The sequence below is a fragment of the Artemia sp. Qi Xiang Cuo genome, chromosome 19, assembly GCF_049724085.1.
Source record: "Artemia sp. Qi Xiang Cuo chromosome 19, ASM4972408v1, whole genome shotgun sequence".
Taxonomy (NCBI): Eukaryota; Metazoa; Arthropoda; class Branchiopoda; order Anostraca; family Artemiidae; genus Artemia; species Artemia sp. Qi Xiang Cuo.
In genome coordinates, this window is record NC_142812.1 from 20,081,039 (window position 1) to 20,099,294 (window position 18,256).

Consider the following 18,256-nt stretch of genomic DNA (forward strand, 5'->3'; position numbering starts at 1 on the left):
AGCTTTAATTCCCATTTTTTTTTTTTGCAGTCTTGTTACAAAAAATTGAGCCCTAAGCTTAATTCCCCAAAGTGGGCAGTTCTACATTTTCATGGGAAGAGTGGCCCTCCTACCAGCATCACATTAAGCAATTACACTGTCAAAAAGGCTGATAAAATAGCATATCTGGGATTGCCAATCACCACCTCTTTACATCATACCCACTCCCTGTTGATTTCAGATCTTGAATGTCAAATTTCCACTTCCTCTATATTTTTTCTTGTGGTGATCAAAGCCACAGTATGATTCACTCTGGCTTCCTAGAATGTATCAGCAATATCATGTCTTTGCCACATTTAATGTTTGTAGCTCCATTCTAGAAACAGCATAATTTATATCCCCCTGAACATAGCTGGAAGCGCCCCTGTGGAAGACACCGGCGCAGATGGAGGGACAGCCTTACCCAGTACCTCTCCATGATCGGTACTGATCTCCAAGAGGCAGTCACGCTTGGCCAGGACCGTTCGGAATGGAGGCGAAGAGTCACATCTACCTCTACGCTGGACTACCAGCAGGAGCTTAAAGTTAGGTAAGCACTTAAATTAAGCAGCTGACACAAACTTAACTAGCCAGAAAAATCTAAACCAATAAAAATCTGTCACAAACAGGCAAATCTGCTTGCAAAGGTTTTTAATCCTTTTCTAATTCTTCGTTTTTTATTGAGAAGCTACTATATCCTTTTTCCTTTTTTTTCATCAATGATAATTTTGAGTGCATTTTCTTTCCGCGTGTCTTTTTTTCTGTTCTCAGTTCATTGTTTTTTTGTTTTTGTTTGTTTTTTGTTTTTGTACCTCATGTATTATATGGGCTCTCAAATGTTTTATATTATGTTACATGCAAAGTATGAGTACTTGGCATGTTTTTCTCCAGAAATTCGGCCGTCAATGTCTTTTTTCAATTAATCTTTTTAATGTGAGCACTGATGTCGAAACAGTGGCTGTAGTTTATCGGTAGAGGGTGATCACAATAAAAATTAAAATTTCTAGTGTTATTTCTAAGTAAAAGAAAGTGCAGCAACAAAATTGAAATTCCGATGCTATTTTTAAGCAGAAAAAGAGATTGTACCGCATGAAAATAAAAATTTTTGGTTTATTTTGTTTTTTCTGAGACATATACTCATCTGCACAACAAGGACAAAATTATTTTGAATAAAATTCTAAGACCGCCAATCGGTTTAAAATTTTTGAAAAACTATATTGAAATCCTCTCAGTTTCAGAGGCTATACTACAAAGGCATTTACCAGGCATTAGCCTGCTCTAGAAAAATTCTGAGAGCTGCTCAAGGAAAAGTTTTCAGAGAAGGACAGGGCGGTTTTAAAAAGGGTAGAGGATGTCGACCAAATTATAACTCTTAGATCAATAATTGAGAAGTGCCTGAGTTATCGAACACCTTTAGCCCTTAGTCTTATAGATTATGAGCAAGCTATCGATTCTATAGATAGTTAAGCTTTAGCGATGGTCTTATCCTTGTATAGTATACCAGACAAATACAATAAAGTGATTAGTGCTAGCTACGAGAATAACACTGCTGTAGTTAAGGTAGGAAATGAGGTTAGCAGCTGGCTTCGTGTTAAATCAAGAGTTAAACACGGTTGCCTTCTATCCCCCTTCATATCAATACTTTAAATAGACTTTGTCTTAAGGAGCACAGGAAAGGCAATGGAGAAGAAAAACTTTCCTGGAATTAGATTATGATGATGATTTAAGCATCCTAGATGAAAGCGCGAGCAAGATGAATGATTTTTAGAGGTTTTGCGAGTTCAGTGTGCTAGAATAGGTTTTGAAAATTAATACTAAGAAGACTCAGTCCCTATGGCTAGGAATAAGTGAAGATGCAAAGGTGATGGCGGGTAACAAAAAAATTGATCACGTGGACAGCTTCACTTACCTTGATAGTAATATTAGTAAAGACGGTGGGAGCATTGAAGATGTTGAAAGTAGAATAGCCATGGCTCTGAGTGTTTGTTTACAGTCGAAAAAAGAATAGGAATAGGAATATAAGAATAGGAATATAAGTCTACAAATCAAGATTAGGATATTGGAAGCTACAGTGATAACAGTGGTCAAATATGGTTCTGAAGCATAGGAGCTCCGAAAAACGGCTAAAGATTCGCTAGATGTTTTCCAGAGAGATTGCCTACGGAATGTTTCTGATACCCAGGTGACTGACCGTATTTCAGACAGTAAGCTGCACGAAAAATGTGGTTCGATACCGCTTTCTAGGGCTATAATGAGAGAAAAGTTAAGATAGCTAGGCCCCGTTCTGCGGATGAAGGATGACAGATTTCTGAAGACTGCTCTATTTTGACCAACCATCTGGGGCAAAACGGAAAGCAGGTCGTCCTTGGTTGGGGTAGGAGGATGTTGTAAAGAAAGATTTAAGAGAAATAGGAACTTCCTGTGGGGGGGTGTAAAGAGGGAAGTTTTTACTAGATTTGGGTGGAGGAGGAGCGTGCGTAGCTGTGTTCGCCTCAGACAGCTTGGTACTGCGGTGAGTCGTTAGTAGTAGTAGTAGTATACAACTGCATCCAAAATTACTGTAGAAATATTTTAAAGATTATATTTACAGAGTAATATTAGATGGCTGGGCAGATTTCCCAGGATTGTCTGGAATTCGCTGAAAATTGTTAGCTTTTTATGCAAATTCACTTCTGTTGCTAAGATGCTCATTTATCTACTATTTCATTTTTTTTGTCTTTTCCAATAGCCCAAACCCTTTTTTTGCAATAAATATCTTACCATATGCTTATTTTCACAAAGTTAGAACAGGGATGGGACTCTCCAGGATCAGTATCTCTATAACGTTTCCTTCCATAAAAAGTATTAAATAAAAGAATGTTTTTTTTAACTGGCAGTAAGCAGCAACACTAAAACTTAAAACGAACAGAAATTACTCTATATATGGAAACTGCCCCCTCATCAACCCTTCATTCCTTACGCTAAGTTTCTTAGTGCTTTCAATGCTGCTTTAATCTATTTAATTTCTGATTGTTTTTCAAATCATGCCCAGGCCTAGCCAAAAAGTTGTATGGGGTACTGGTCCCATAAACCACTGAATTTCTTGCCATTAAAACATTATCTACCCCGATAATTTCCAAGAAGTAATCCAACACCCACTACATTTTTTTAAACAATGCCGCTAAAAAGGCAACGGGTGAGCCCAAAAAAGAGGCAAAGACGTTTGCACCGCTTGCGACGAGAATCTAGATGAGGAATCCAATATAATGAATTGAGATACGTGCAAACATTGGCTATGCATAGATTGTCTTGAGATCAGCCAACCTGAGTATAACCTTCTAACTAAAATGACGAGGAGATTAGGCAGCGAATGGGAATTCCCTGTTTATAAGGTGTAAGAACGACTTATTATTGTGTTTATTAAATTTACTTCCTTTGAGTAACTCAATCTCTGTAAAGGTTGAAATCCTCTTTTGTCCAATAAATTTTAATTCATCAGATATTAAAAACAAGCCGACTATTCTGACAGTTTAACTTAAAAATACTTTTGCCTTGGACATCGACCGTAATAAATTGACAAGTCGTAAATTGTACTGACATCCTTTTTTTTTCAAAGAATAACAGGTATTGAATGTCACAAAAAATTTGAACCCTAACAAATAATGGAGGACCCAATTTAGCGCAGTTGCTAAAAGACTAAATTCAAATGTTGTAAGGTATCGCAACATTACCTGTTTTTATAACAAGTTCCAATATACAAAAAAAAACTACTAATTTAAAAGAAGGTCAGGGAGTGGCGTGAATCTAAGAAGGAAACTGAACAAACAAGTAACTAAACGAATCAAAGCTAAGGACCAATACGAATGTAAGATACAAATCTTAGAGCGATAGGGGTTGTTATTGTGTCAACTTTAAGATAGCAGGAAGAGGACTTTTGGTAAGTGCATATTCTTTAAATATCTTTGACAACCACCCGTCTTGTCTCAATTTCTTTAGATGTAAAGTTAAAATAGTATTATATAACCCATCGTCACTTTGTCAGACCGAGACACCCTATTTTTGTGTTTTGAGCTGAATTATCAGTTAAAGCTTTTTGAACTCCCCTTTTGCGTTTTTACCCTCTTGGCCCTAGCCTTAGCTAGAGCCTTATCTTCTCTTTGAGGACTCATACCTTTCGATTATTAGAGCATTAAATCTGTCAGATAATTTAAAGTCGCTTTTGGATTTACTCTGACTTAATTCCGCTGACTAAGGTATTTTATTAAGCTCTGTTCCGATCATAAGAGAGCTGTGATTTCTCTTTAAAGAACCTTTAAATGGTCCTTCTTAGATTTTACTTTGATTTGGTTGTGAGCTTTATATTTTTCTCTTACACACTTTTTTAGTTATAAGGCCGAGTCAGTCAATTCATAGCCTAGTGAAACATAACCCAATCTGAAATTTGATTAGTCTTATGATTTGTCGCTTTCTATAAACGAGGATTCAGGAATACAGCGGGGTCTTTCGCAAAAACTAAAGTTACTATTAATTGTGTAATAGTGAGAATTAACTTAGAATATCCAGTTGTTAGAGAGGCGAGTAACTCGCAGCAAGGAACAGCAAGCTGAAGGAACTTTGTTTCCCCTTAACTTAGTGACTCTTGGAACTTAAAGCTCAGTCCTTTATATTTCAGTCTCACACGTATAATTGAAATCTCCTAGATTCTGTTTTTCCGTTTACCTCTTCTATCTGGCCTCTGGTGTCAATACCACGCCCAGATCATTCTTTTACCTACCCAATCCTTTTCCTGCTGTCTATGCAGCTAGGCTAGCCTTTCTGTCCATACAAAAGGGCTAGGGGGTGAGAAGTGTTATTAGTTCAGGTAGAGGTACGTTGGGGAATCTAAAAATCCTTCCACGGACTAGGGAAATTCAGTCAAAAGAATCTTCTTTGTTGAAGTTATAGTTTACCTAAGTTCCAAGGGGCACCTGTTCTCGTTAAGTGAAATAATTGGTAAGTACCTTTTTTCGAGTTGAATTGATAAATTTGATTCTAATCATTTTCGGTTATTCCAAGTTTTCTTAGTTCCCTTTGGAAACCCTTTATTTTACATTATCTCGTACTAGTCAAAATACTTCTGACTGATCAAATAAAACTAGAAATAGTAGTCCCCCCATTCCCCACTTAATTGGCAGAATTTACCTTACCACATAATTTAGATTAAAAGATTCTAATATTTTCAGATTCGGGCCTTAAATAATTAGTCAAGTATATTCTAGTAGAAATAGTCAGTAGTTCTAAACTCTACCATAATTTTTTTTTTCTCGGTGGTGAGAAATCAACATTGGCAGGAACAGTCTCCTTGGATAAGTGTTGTACAGACACACACACACAGATTGATTCCGACGGAAACCATTGGGTAACAGTTATTCAATACCACAGAATTCAGTATTCTTTTCTTTCCTTTTTATTTTTAACAAATTTAACATTAAAGTCAAGTTATCACCGGATTTGAGTACCGATTCGAACCTCATTGCCTCAGTTAAAACCACTACCATTATTTGATTGTTTTCGTAAGAACTTTGGGTGACTAATTTTATAAATAAAAATCGGTGCGTTAAGCAAAGACGTAGATTAAATATTCTAGCATTTGGAGAGCTGTCGAAGTCAAATGATGAGAAATTCATTTGTGACTTCTTATCAAACGAATATGGCATGCAACAGGTTTCTGTAACAGCTGTTCGTCGTCTCGTTAGCCCCAACAGCCCTCGAAATGAAAATGATCCTCGCAAGACATATCCCATTATTTTTTCGGTCGATGAACTGCGAATCAGGAAACTAACCCTGCAGAAATCGTACGAGCGAAAAGGAACTGACTAGATTCAGTTTAGAAATGATGTTTCTAAATCTTATCGCATAAAGAGGACAAAATTGCACGAAGAGCTTTATGTTTAGGAGATTTAGTCATTAGGGCAATGAAATTGTTTCAAAAAACGTGCCCACAACCGCAGCTCCAGCTGCAATGGACTTGAACTAAATGACTCTCAAAGACATGTAAATAATGTAAATAGCCTTAATATTGAAATACGTTCTACTGATGAATCAAGCGGATCATTTTACAGTGTGATATCAGTAAGCAGTACTTTCTCTGAACAGAGCGTTTTCATTAATGATAGTTCTAATAATGACAGCATTGAATCTAAAGTGTCTAATGGCCCAAATAATGACATACATAGCGAGAATAAAACTAGCACGCATTGGTCAAGCAATGGTCTAATAGTTGACTTTTGTAACATAGATAGTTTAACGTCAAAATTCCATGAGACAGAAAAAGCAGACGTTTATACTTTTTGCGAGATAAGACCTAAGTGGACAAAAACCCCTCTTGGAGACGTTCAGACCCAGATTCCTTTTTACACTTTGGTCACCATAGGAGGAAGATTCACCAAGATCTTCCTCCTATGGTGACCAATGTAGTCATGGTATGGTGAAAAAAATGTAGGAGGAAGAGGAATAGCCTTATATATTCGAAGCTCCCTTAAGGTGGAAAACATTAAAATTAATTCAAAATATGAGCCATATGTTGAACAAGTATGGATTTCAGTTCTCTTACCTTTTGGGCCCTTTCACATAAGTAACATGTACAGAATTCCCAGTTCCCCAGCCTCGAGCTGTCCCTTCTAGCTGTTAGTACGTCAGTTGATAATAAAAATGAAGAATCAAGGCAATATGGTTCTTGTTGGTGACTTCAATCTCCAGGATATTCATTGGGTCAATGGATCTGGATTCTCAGAAAACAGTTCAACAAAACAATTTCTGGAGTCTCTATTTGAACACTCCCTGTATCAGGTAGTTAGCTTTCCGACTAGATATAGAGAAGGTCAAAACCCTTCATTACTCAATCTTCTGTTAGTAAAGGACCAAGAATCTATACTGAATATTGACCCCCTACCACCATGCGGAGCAAGTGATCACATTGCCATAGGTTGCATTTTTAGACTGTACCCACATAGGTACAAATTTAAGAAACATGTGTATACTGATTATAGTTTAATTCGCCATGAATTGGCCCAATGTAATTGGTGTTTTATTGAATGCATAGATGTAGAAGAGTCATGGTCAACTTTGAAAAGAATATTATTTGGAAATATTGAAAATCACTCTTCTGTAAATTGGAAAAGGAAACCGAAAACTCTCCCATATATTACAAAAGAAATTAAAAAGGCCAGGAACAGAAAAAAAATATTGGAAGCTGTACATAAAGAATCACAATCAGGTGGATTATTACACAAATTAAAACAGGCGTGTAAGAAACTGCGAAGTCGTACTAGAAAAATGACCAAAAAATATGAGGAATCGGCAGCCACAACGAAATCTAACCCCAAAAATCCTGGAGGTACGTATCATCTGGTAGCCCTGGTAGGCATTCTGTTACCCAGCTACTGCTAGACGGCACGAAAATCTGTCACCCAAGAGAGATTGCCAATACATTGAATAAGCAGTTCATCTCGGTATTTACTGCCCCTGATAATACTCCAATTCCAGATCCCCAAAGGTATGAAATTTTAAATGGCATGGCACCCATTAATATAACCAAAACCGATGCAGAAAACCGATTGAAGAAGATTAACCCAAATAAATCTACCGGACCAAATGGAGTACCCCCCCCCCCCTAGATACTAAATCAGACGCATGCAGTTTTGTCACATCCTCTCACTCAACTTTTCCAAAAGTCCTTAGTACTAAATATATTCTGCAAGATTGGAAGGATGCTTACATCACGCCTGTACACAAAGTCAATAGAAAACAGGTGGTAAGGGCATTTGGAGACAACGGATCAATATTCTTCTCGGAAGCAGCAGATGTAAAAATTGGAGTGCACGGAACGGTTTTAGGTCCAACTTTATTTAATATTTTCATCAACGACGGACCTTCAATCATAGAGAAAAAAATTTGCTTACATGCAGATGATTACAAAATAATTGGTCCTGTCCATGACCCCCCCCCCCCCGAAATGCCATAACCATCCAGGCTGATCTTGATGCATTGTCAAAATGGGCAAAATCCTGGCAGCTTGATTTAATATCCAGAAATGCATAGTCATTAATTTTGGAGCAAATAACCCTCTGTGCCAGTATTTTATAGGATCCAGCGATGGTTCGAAACAGCCACTCCTATGTAGTCATTGTGAAAAGATCTGGGAGTCATGGTTGATGATAAGCTAAAGTTTAATTTTCACGCAGAGTCTGTAGTAGCCAGTGCCAACCAAGCTCTAGGTTTTATAAAAAGAACATTCTGCAGCAGATCTCCAGCTGGGATCACCAAGCTCTTAAAGGGCCTGGTCAGACCGAAATTGGAATTTGGGATGTGCGTTGCCACTCCAGTAAATACGGGTGATATATCAATTCTAGAATCGGTGCAGCGACGTGTAACTAAATGCATAAGGGATCTCAACTTCTTACATATCCTTCCCGATTACATAAAGCTCAAACTACCATTTCTCACATATAGACGTAGGCGAGGAGATGTTATAATAACATGCAAGTTACTACGTTACCCGAGTGCGATCCCCAGTCTGTTCCAGATAGTCAGTTCACAAAGTACTAGAGGCCACCACTTGAAGTGTATCGAAAACGTGCTAACACCAGGCTGCGAAACAAATTCTTTTCTAACCGTGTAGTCAGCCTTTGGAACTCCCTTAGCCAGAATGCTATTATGTCACCCAGTTTTAAAGCCTTCAAGTCGGCAGTTGATTTTCAAAGACTGGTGCAAGAAACCATGGCTCACAGTATGGGATGCATCTAACGAGTAGAATTATCACCATCAGTAACCGGCTTTCACAGGACTTGTCCTTATCGCTGGCAAGTGCGATTTAAGGTAATGCTCAATAATTATCAATTGATTGGTAGAGGCCGCTTTTCCGTTTTTCTACTTAAAAATTTAAATGTTGGATTGCAATTCAGTTTTTTTGGAAAAATTTGAATATTTAGTTGAAATTTTCGATGAACAGCAATTTTGTTGAATAAGTCCATAACAATATTTACTACAGGATTTCGAGTGGACGAAAAGGGGTATCGTTGTTCACATGGATGAAAATTCTGCATGACTTTTGAGTTTTGATCTTCTATACGGCTAAAGACATCACAACATCTACAATAGGGTTCTCCGATATTTAAATACGTTGTATACACATGTTTAAATACATTGAAACATTCACTCTATATTTATCTGAAGGCTCAATGAGAGTTAGGATATTTGGGCAACAAAATATAATCTTTGAGGCATCTTCACCCCGCCTACACAATAACCCGCAGCCCCTACTTCACAAGTCAAAATGAAGGAAGATAAGAGATTAGCTCCTACACCCCCCTTCAAATGCCTCTTTTCATATTTATCTTAAGGATCAAGTATAGTTAGACAATTTTGGTATTGAAATGTGGTTTCTTAGGCAAATTCTCCCCCCCCCTTTTCATAATACTGATGCCCAATTATGTATCACTAAACATAATCAGAGGCAACGCTATAGCGTTGCCTATAGTAAAGGCCATACGGCTCCAATGTTTCATTATTATTATTATTATTTATTTTTTTTTCCCAGAGGCACTTCATATGGAAGGGATCGTCGTAGAAATTTCAAAGGCTGCCCATTCGAATCGAAATCGAGAGTTCTAGTGCCCTTTTTAAGGGTCAAAAGTGATTGGAGAGCAAATAGCCCCCCCCCCCACACACCCATCCTTCCCCCAAAGACATTCAGTCAAAATTTTGAGATAGCCATTTTGTTTAGCGTAGTTGATTTCCAGATAGAAAACATATTTTTGAAGAGGACACTCCCCACAACCCTCAGGGCAAGGGTTTTAAGTTATGCCCTGGGGGCATATAAGGTTTTGATAGAAGGAGTTGTCGTAGCAACGTAAAAAAAGGCTCGTTAGATTGGAAATTAAAAGGACTAGTGCCGTTTTTAATAGTCGAAAGTGATTGGAGGGCACCTACCCCCCCCCACGCCCATCATTCCCCCAAACATATCCAATCAAAATTTTGAGATAGCCATTTTGTTCAGCGTGGTTGATTTCCAGATAGAAAATATGTTTTTGAGGAGGGAACTCCCCAACAACCCTCACGGCAAGGGTTTTAAGTTGTGCCCTGGGGCATATAAGGTTTTTATAGAAGGCGTTTTTGTAGAAACTTCAAAAAAGGCTCATTCGATTGGAAATTCAAAGGGCTAGTGCCCTTTTTAATAGTCGAAAGTGATTGGAGGGAAACTAGCCCCCCCCACGCCCATCATTCCCCCAAACACATCCAATCAAAATTTTGAGATAGCCATTTTGAACAGCGTAGCTGATTTCCAGATAGAAAATATGTTTTTGAGGAGGACACTCCCCCACAACCCTCAGGGCAAAGGTTTTAAGTTATGCCCTGGGGGCATATAAGGTTTTTATAGAAGCCGTTGTCGTAAAAACTTCAAAAAAGAATCTTTCGATTGGAAATTCAAAGGGATAGTTCCCTTTTTAATAGTCAAAAGTGATTGGAGGGCAACTAGCTCCCCCACGCCAATCATTCCCCAAACACATCCAATCAAAATTTTGAGATAGCCATTTTGTTCAGCGTAGTTAATTTTCAGATAGAAAATATGTTTTTGAGCAGGACACTCCCCAACAACCCTCAAGGCAAGGGTTTTACGTTATACCCTGGGGGCATATAAGGTTACTATAGAAGGCGTTGTCGTAGAAACTTCAAAGAAGGCTTATTGGATTGGAAATTCAAAGGGCTAGTGCCCTTTTAAATAGTCAAAAGTGATTTGAGGGCAACTAACCCCCCTCTCACGCCCACCTTTTCCCCAAACACATCCAATAAAAATTTTAAGAAAGCCATTTTATTAAACGTAGTTTTCTGTTCTGGAAATTCGGTCTTTGAGGATGACAGCTCCCCCCACAGCCTACAGGGCAAGGTTTGTAAGTTATGCCATGGGGGATTATAAAGTTTTGTAAAGACCACGGTGTCGTAGAGACTTCAGAGAGGGATCATTCGATTGGAAATTTCAATGGATAGTTCCCTTTTTAATAGTTCCCTTCCACGCCCACCATTTCTCCAAACACATCCAATCAAAATTTTGATAGAGCCATTTTGTTCAACGTAGTTGAAAGTTCTGGGAATTATATTTTTGAGCAGGACACTCCCTCCACAGTCTTCAGGGCAAGGGTTATAAATTATGTCCTGGGGGCATTCTTATGGAAGGAATGCTCGTATAAACTTCAGAGAGGGCTCATTTGATTGGAGATTGAAAGTTCTAGTTCACTTTTTATGCGTCAAAAGATATTGGAGGGTAACCAGCTTCCCCCGAACCTTTTTTTCCCAAATGCATTTTATAAAAATTTTAACATAGCTATTTTGTTAAAAATAGTTCAAAGATCATATAAAAAAAATCTGGTGTCGACACAACCCACCAGGGCCCGGGGGCAGGTGTTGTAAGTTATGCCCTTGGGGCATGTATCGATCTTATGGAAGGGATACTCGTATTATTCTTCAATATATACTAGTATATATTGCTCTGGGGGCGTATTCGGTTCTTATGGAAGGTATGCTTGTACAAACTTTAGAGAGGGTTCATTTGAATGGAAACTAAAAGTTGTAGTTCATTTTATCAGAGTGAAAAAAGATCAGAGGGCAACTAGCCCCTCCCGCCGTCCACACCTTTGGGTGTATCGGATAGATATACCAACCCGATAGAAAATTCAGGTGACCATTTTGTTAAAAATAGTTCAACCATCAGATATTAAAACTCCAAGGTCGACACAACTCCTCAGGGCCCAGGGATAGGTGTTGTAAGCTATACTCTGGAGGCATAAATGGATCTTATGGAAGGGATACTCGTATAAACTTCAAAGAGGGATCATTTGATTGGAAATTGAAAGTTCTGGCTCATTTTTTAAGAGTCAAGAAAGATTTGAGGGCACCTAGCCCCCCCCTCCCCCTCCAGGCCCTTTTTTCCTCAAACCCATCATATAAAAACTTTGAGATAGCTTTTTTAAAAATATTTCAATAACCATATAACGAAAACTCAGGGGTCAACACAGCCCCCCCCCCAGGTAACGAGGGCAGGTGTTGTAAGTTATACCCGGGGGGAATATATGGTTCTTATTGAAGGGATGCTCGTAAAAAATTCAGAGATGGCTCATTTGATTGGAAATTGAGAGTTCTAGTTAAGTTTTTTAAAGTCAAAAGAGATTGGACGGCAACTAGCCCCCCCCCCTCCCATTACCCTTTTCCCCAGATGCATCCAATAAAAATTTTTGAGATAGCCATTAAGTTAAAAATTTCTCAAAAGTCAGATAACAAAAATTTAGGTGTCGTCGCAACCCCCCAGGGCCCAGGGGCAGGCGTTGTAAGTTATGCCCTGGGGCATATATTGTTCGTATGAAAGGGTTGCTCGTATAAACTCCAGAGAGGGCTCATTTAATTGGATATTGAAAGTTCGAGCTCACTTTTTAATAATCAAAAGGGATCCGAGGGCAGCTAGCCCCCCCCCCCCCCACGCCTTCCTTTTCAAAACCCATCTGATGAAAATTTTGATATTGACATCTTGTTTAAAATAGTTCAAAGGTCAGATAAGAAAAAATCCGGTGTCAATAGAACCCCCCAGGGCACAGGGGAAGGCATTCTAAGTTATGCCCTAAGGGCATGTATGGTTTTTATGAAAGGGATGCTCGTATAAACTTCATAGAGGGCTTATTTAATTGGAAATTGAAAGCCCTAGTTCACTTTTTAAGAGTCAAGAGAGTTAAACTAGCCCCCCCACGCTCTTTTTCGCCTAATCTGTCCGCTACAAATTTTGAGATAGCCAGTGTTTTGGAAATTGTTCAAAAATTAGATAGCAAAACGCCCCCCAGAGCCCGGGGACAGGTGTTGTAAGTGTTGTCCTGGGGGCATATATAGTTCTTATGAAAAGGATGCTCGTATAAGCTTCAGAGAGGGAAATAGAACTTTCTAGTTCAATTTTTAAGAGTCAAAAGATATCCAAGGGCAGCTAGCCCCCCCCACGCTCTTTTTACCCCAAACCCATCCGCTACAAATTTTGAGATAGACAGTGTTTTGGAAATTGTTCAAAAATTAGATAACAAAAACGTCCCCCAAAGCCCGGAGGATAGGCGTTGTAAGTGTTGTCCTGGGGGCGTATATGGTTCTTATAAAAGGGATGCTCGTATAAACTTCAGAGAGGGCTCGTTATTCTTTAAATGGTAAGTTCTGCTTCAATTTTTAAGATTCAATATACTTTTGTGGACCACTAGCCCCCCCCCACACACACACTATGGTCCCCAAGCTGATTTGAGCTAATTTTATAATAGCCATGTCATTAAAAATATTTAAATTACCCAATAAGAAACGTTGCGGAGCTAACGGATACCGCCAAGATTTTAAGGTGGGTGTAGTGAGTAATACTCTCGGGGAATATGTAGTCCTTATGGAACGGATGCTCGTATAAACTTCGGAGAGGGCTCATTTGTTTAGAAATTTAAAGTTCTCGTTCACTTTTTAAGAGTCAAAATAGATCTGAAGGCAACTAGCCCCCCCCCCTCCTCCACGCCCTAAATGCATCAGATACAAATTTTGAGATAGACATTTTTTTGAAAAATACCTCAAAGTTCTGATAACAAAAACTCCGGCGTCCCCCCCAGGGCCCGGGGGTACACGTTGTAAGTTATGCCCTGGGAGCATATATGGTTATTATGGAAGGGATGCTCGTATAAAATTCCTAGAGGGCTCATTTAATTGGAAATTGAAAGTTGTAATTCACTTTTTAAGAGTTAAAAGTGATTGGAGGGCAGCAAACCTCCCCCCACACTCCATTAATTTTTTAATTTAATCACATAGAAAAGGTCGTCGTATAAACTTCAAAGGGTGCTCATTCGATTGGAAATCGAGAGCTCTAGTGCCCTTTTTAAGAGTCAGACGTGATCAGAGGGAGACTGGCCCCCCAAGCCTTTTTCCCCAAATACATCTGATAAAAAATTTGAGGTAGCCATTTTGTTAAAAATAGTTCAAAGATCAGATAAGAAAAACTCCTGTGTCGACACCTCCCCCCCCCAAAGGGCCGGAACAGGCGTTGTAGGTATTGCTCTGGGGGCGTATTTGGTTTTTATGGAAGGTATGCTTGTACAAACTTCAGAGAGGGTTCATTTTAATGGAAATTAAAAGTTGTAGTTCATTTTCTCAGAGTGAAAAAAGATCAGAGGGCAACTAGCCCCTCCCTCCCTCCACGCCTTTGGGTGTATCGGATAGATATACCAACCCGATAGAAAATTCAGGTGACCATTTTGTTAAAAATAGTTCAACCATCAGATATTAAAACTCCAGGGTCGACACAGCCCCCCAGGGCCCAGGGATAGGTGTTGTAAGTTATACTCTGGGGATATATATGGTTCTTATAGAAGGGATACTCGTATAAACTTCAGAGAGGGCTCATTTGATTGAAAATAGAAAGTTCTAGTTCATTTTTAAAGAGTCAAAAGAGACTGAAACTTAATCTAGTCCCCCCACGCCTTTTTCCCTCAAACCTATCTGCTAAAAGTATTGAGATAACAATTTTGTTATAAATAGTTCAAACATCAGATAATAAAAACTCCGAGGTTGACACAAACCTATTTTTTCACTTTGATATTGTTACTTTGATACCAGTTTTGATACTTTGATGAATATTTTATTTTTATTTTTTAAGTTTGATTTTGAAATAAGGAATTTTTAAAAACTTGAAATTTTTGCAATCAAAAACGAACAGAAATTAATTAAAAAAAACTTTCCGAAAAATAAATTTTTCAAAGAAAAGTAAAGACAATTTTAAACTTAAGCTCAGCAGATAAAAATACCTTTTGAAACTCAAACTCAAAACAACCAGAAGTCACTATTGAAGAATAAATGAAACGCAATACGAACAGACATTAAATAAACAATCATAGCAAAAACATATAACAAGTAATAATATAAATTAATGAACAAATCTTAAGGCGAGTAATACTTAGACTGAATATTAAAATAAGTCTTAAAACAAAAAAAAATATTTTGCTGCTGAAGTTTAAATGAAACTAAAAGTTAGAAGAAATTACATAAATAGTCGATACAAACCTACTAACAACATAAATTAATGTAAATTAAAAAATAAATATCAAAAATAATTAAGATTATAATTAATATCCAAATCAAGCTTTAAAAGAACAATAATCACCACAAACAAGAGTTTGGGTATGACCTCCTTCTCTCACTGTAAAAGTCTAAAACCTACATCGTCATTGGCGCTTTACTGAAAACTATATGCTTCTTGAACAGTCTTGGAAATTATAAACAACATCAAATTGAATATTTGATGTATAATGATATTAATTGTTGAAAGATCCATCAGTTCAAGAATTTATTTCACTGTAATTGTATTTTTATTTTCAATGCTGTAAGAACTGAAAAAGAAAATATTTGTAATATAATCCGTTTTCAGTTAAGCACCAATGACGCAGTAGGCTTTTGGGTTTTATTTACAGTTAAGAAAGGAGGCAGTATCAAATCACTTGTTTGTAGGGAAACTATATTCGTCTTTAACAACTTTAAAAAGAGCTAATAAATTAAAGGGAATATTTGATTTATAATGATATTAATTGCGAAAGCTCATCAGTTCAAAATGTTATCATAATTTTAATTTTTATTTTCAATATCAAGTACAAAAGAAAATATTTGTCGTAAAATTGGTTTTCAGTAAAGCGCCAATGCCGTAGTAGGCCTTAGACTTTTACAGTGAGAGAAGGAGGTGATACCAAAACTCTTTTTTGAAGTTATTTTTGTTCGTTTAAAGCTTGATTTGCACACTCAATTTAAGTTTTACTAGTTTAAGTATTTATTTATTAATTTACATTAATATCTATTGTATGTTTGTTTGCATTGATTGTTTATTTAATTTCTGTTCGCTTTAAGTTTCAGCTATACTTCAATAGGAAAATATTTTTTTTCGTTTTAAGCTTGATATTCATATTTAATCTAAGCATTACTCGCTTTAAGGTCTATTTGTACATTTATATTGTTACTTGTTTTATGTTTTTGCTATGATTGTTTATTTATTTTCTGTTCGTTTTGGGTTTCATTTATTCTTTAATAGTAATTTCTGATCGTTTTGAGTTTGAATTTTAAAAGGTATTTGTATCTGCTGAGCTTATGTTTAAAATGACCTTTACTTTTCCTTGAAAAACTTATTTTTCGGAAAGTTTTTTTTTAACTAATTTCATAAAAAAATTGAATCAGCTCAGTTAAATCAAGCATTAAGATAAATATCACCATATTCACCATATGATCACCATATATATTCACCATTGACCTTGAATGAATTAGGCGACTTTTCAGGACCAAAATGCCACCATATGGCATCACTTTTCGATGCAATTGGGAAGCTCAGTGGATAATTTTTTTATATTTTAAATCGATTAGCCATTTCAGAATTGTCTTACTTACAGTTCGTTACCACGAACTTTTTGGTTACATCATAACCTGAAAAATTATTTTGGTATTTTCGGTCCCCCTTAAAAGACGTTTTTAAGAGTTACCTTTTTAAAGTGTAATTTTCGTTTCCGAGGCATACTTACACAAAAGGGAAATCTTGGTTCAAAAGTCAGAGATAGTTGAGGAGAGAGCTGCCTCTTATTTAGATTGCGCTGAACATGCTATTAAAAATCAAATTATTATTCTTTTTTTAATGAAAGTAAATAGTTTTATGGAAACCTAAAACAAAAAGAAATTATTCTATGGAATAAGTGCGTTACTACCCCATAAAAATCTTACTCTTTACGATGAAGTTTTTTTTTTTTTTTTTTTTTTTTTTTTTTTTTTTTCAGCGCTCTAAGAATGAATGCTCTTACATAGAGCAATGTTATAAAAAGTAATAAAAGAAGCAAATGTCACACTGTGTCAAAAACGATACAGTTGATTCATCATCCTTTACTTAAAAAAAAAATCATTTCAAAGGTTATGTAAGTCCATTGGTAAAGAAAACACTTTTAAGTACCAATTGACTATGTATAATTAACTATGAAATGCTTTCTGTAGGAGGTGAGGGGATAGTAACCCCCCTATTGCACAGGATAATTTCTTTCCATTTTATGTTTTAATGTTGCTCGTTTCTTTTATTTGAATTTACTTTTAATTCAAAAATTGACGGAAAAAACAAGATTAAAATATGAAATACGTTCACGGCTTGTCGTTGGGCATTTTTAAATTTCTAATAATAAAAAAAAATAATGAGGAAAATATATTTGGTAGGCATCCGACACTGTTTTATTTCAGCTGATACTGTATGATTTAAATTCATTTAAATAATTGTATAACATTATTTTCTATTAGACTCAAAATTTAATTTGCCATTTAACCAGTATCAATGACAAGAAAAACAATATCTGAGCACTAACATTAGCGATAGCTGAGAAGGAAAAATGCTCAATTTAATATACCAAATGTTACATATTCTTCACTTAAATGTTCTAAGACATTTAATAATGTAATTTGAAAACGAAGAAGACACGCGCATAGGAGCCTTTGACCCATACCCTTCTCCAAGGCCGTACCCAGGATTTTTTTTCAGAGGGGGTTTTACTGAAAAAAAAATTGGGGGAGGGGGTTATAAAAAAAGACCTCAAAAACTCATGCAAAATTTGTTTATATCCCCCCCCCGCGGTTTACGGCCTTGCCCTTCCCCTCAGAGTCTTGACATATTTATGGTTTCCCCACAATTTCTTTTATTTTCCTTACAAGTAAACATTTTTGAGTTTTATGAAACATGATTCATAGGACTCCCCCCACCTAAAAAAATGAAATAAAATACCAGAAACCAGGATAAATTCAAGTGTAAAAAGCTAAATAAGGCTAAATAAGGCTTCCTTTTAGCAGGTAGTGCATAACACTATTTCAGTTAGTTTTTTAGCTAGAAGGGCTGCACGGCTCTTCATCTCATTTGTTGCCCTTCTTTCTTACATTCTAATAAGTATACTATGACTAATGATGTGGACATACACAGCTCTTCTTCTCAATCATTGCCCTTCTTTCCTATCGCTTAAAAAGTATACCATGACTAATGACGTGGGCACACTCGGCTCTTCATGTCAATCATTACCCTTCTTTCCTACCTTTAAAAAAGTGTACCATGCCTCATGAGGTGTACTTACGCAACTCTTCATATCAATCATTGCCCTTCTTTCCTACCTTTTAAAAACTATATGATGACTGATGAGGTGGGCATACACAGCTTTTTATTTCAATCATT

At 36.9% G+C, this 18,256-nt stretch overlaps 2 protein-coding genes across 6 annotated transcripts in view; one reads left to right on the forward strand and one right to left on the reverse strand.

The window, feature by feature from the left end:
• Positions 1 to 18,256, reverse strand: part of LOC148940590 (uncharacterized) — a 394,960-nt gene that overhangs the window by 21,497 nt on the left and 355,207 nt on the right. The window lies entirely within an intron of this gene.
• Positions 50 to 18,256, forward strand: part of LOC148940591 (uncharacterized) — a 40,986-nt gene continuing 22,779 nt past the window's right edge. The window contains exons 1-2 of one of the 2 annotated variants that reach the window (XM_089105584.1): positions 50 to 568; positions 5,312 to 5,395. In XM_089105584.1, coding sequence (XP_088961710.1) covers positions 456 to 568; positions 5,312 to 5,395 — 197 coding nt within the window. In that variant the 5' untranslated portion in view covers positions 50 to 455. Of the gene's footprint in view, positions 569 to 3,844; positions 3,935 to 5,311; positions 5,396 to 18,256 lie in introns of those variants that run through there. The other variant, XR_016143404.1, reaches the window with a different exon arrangement.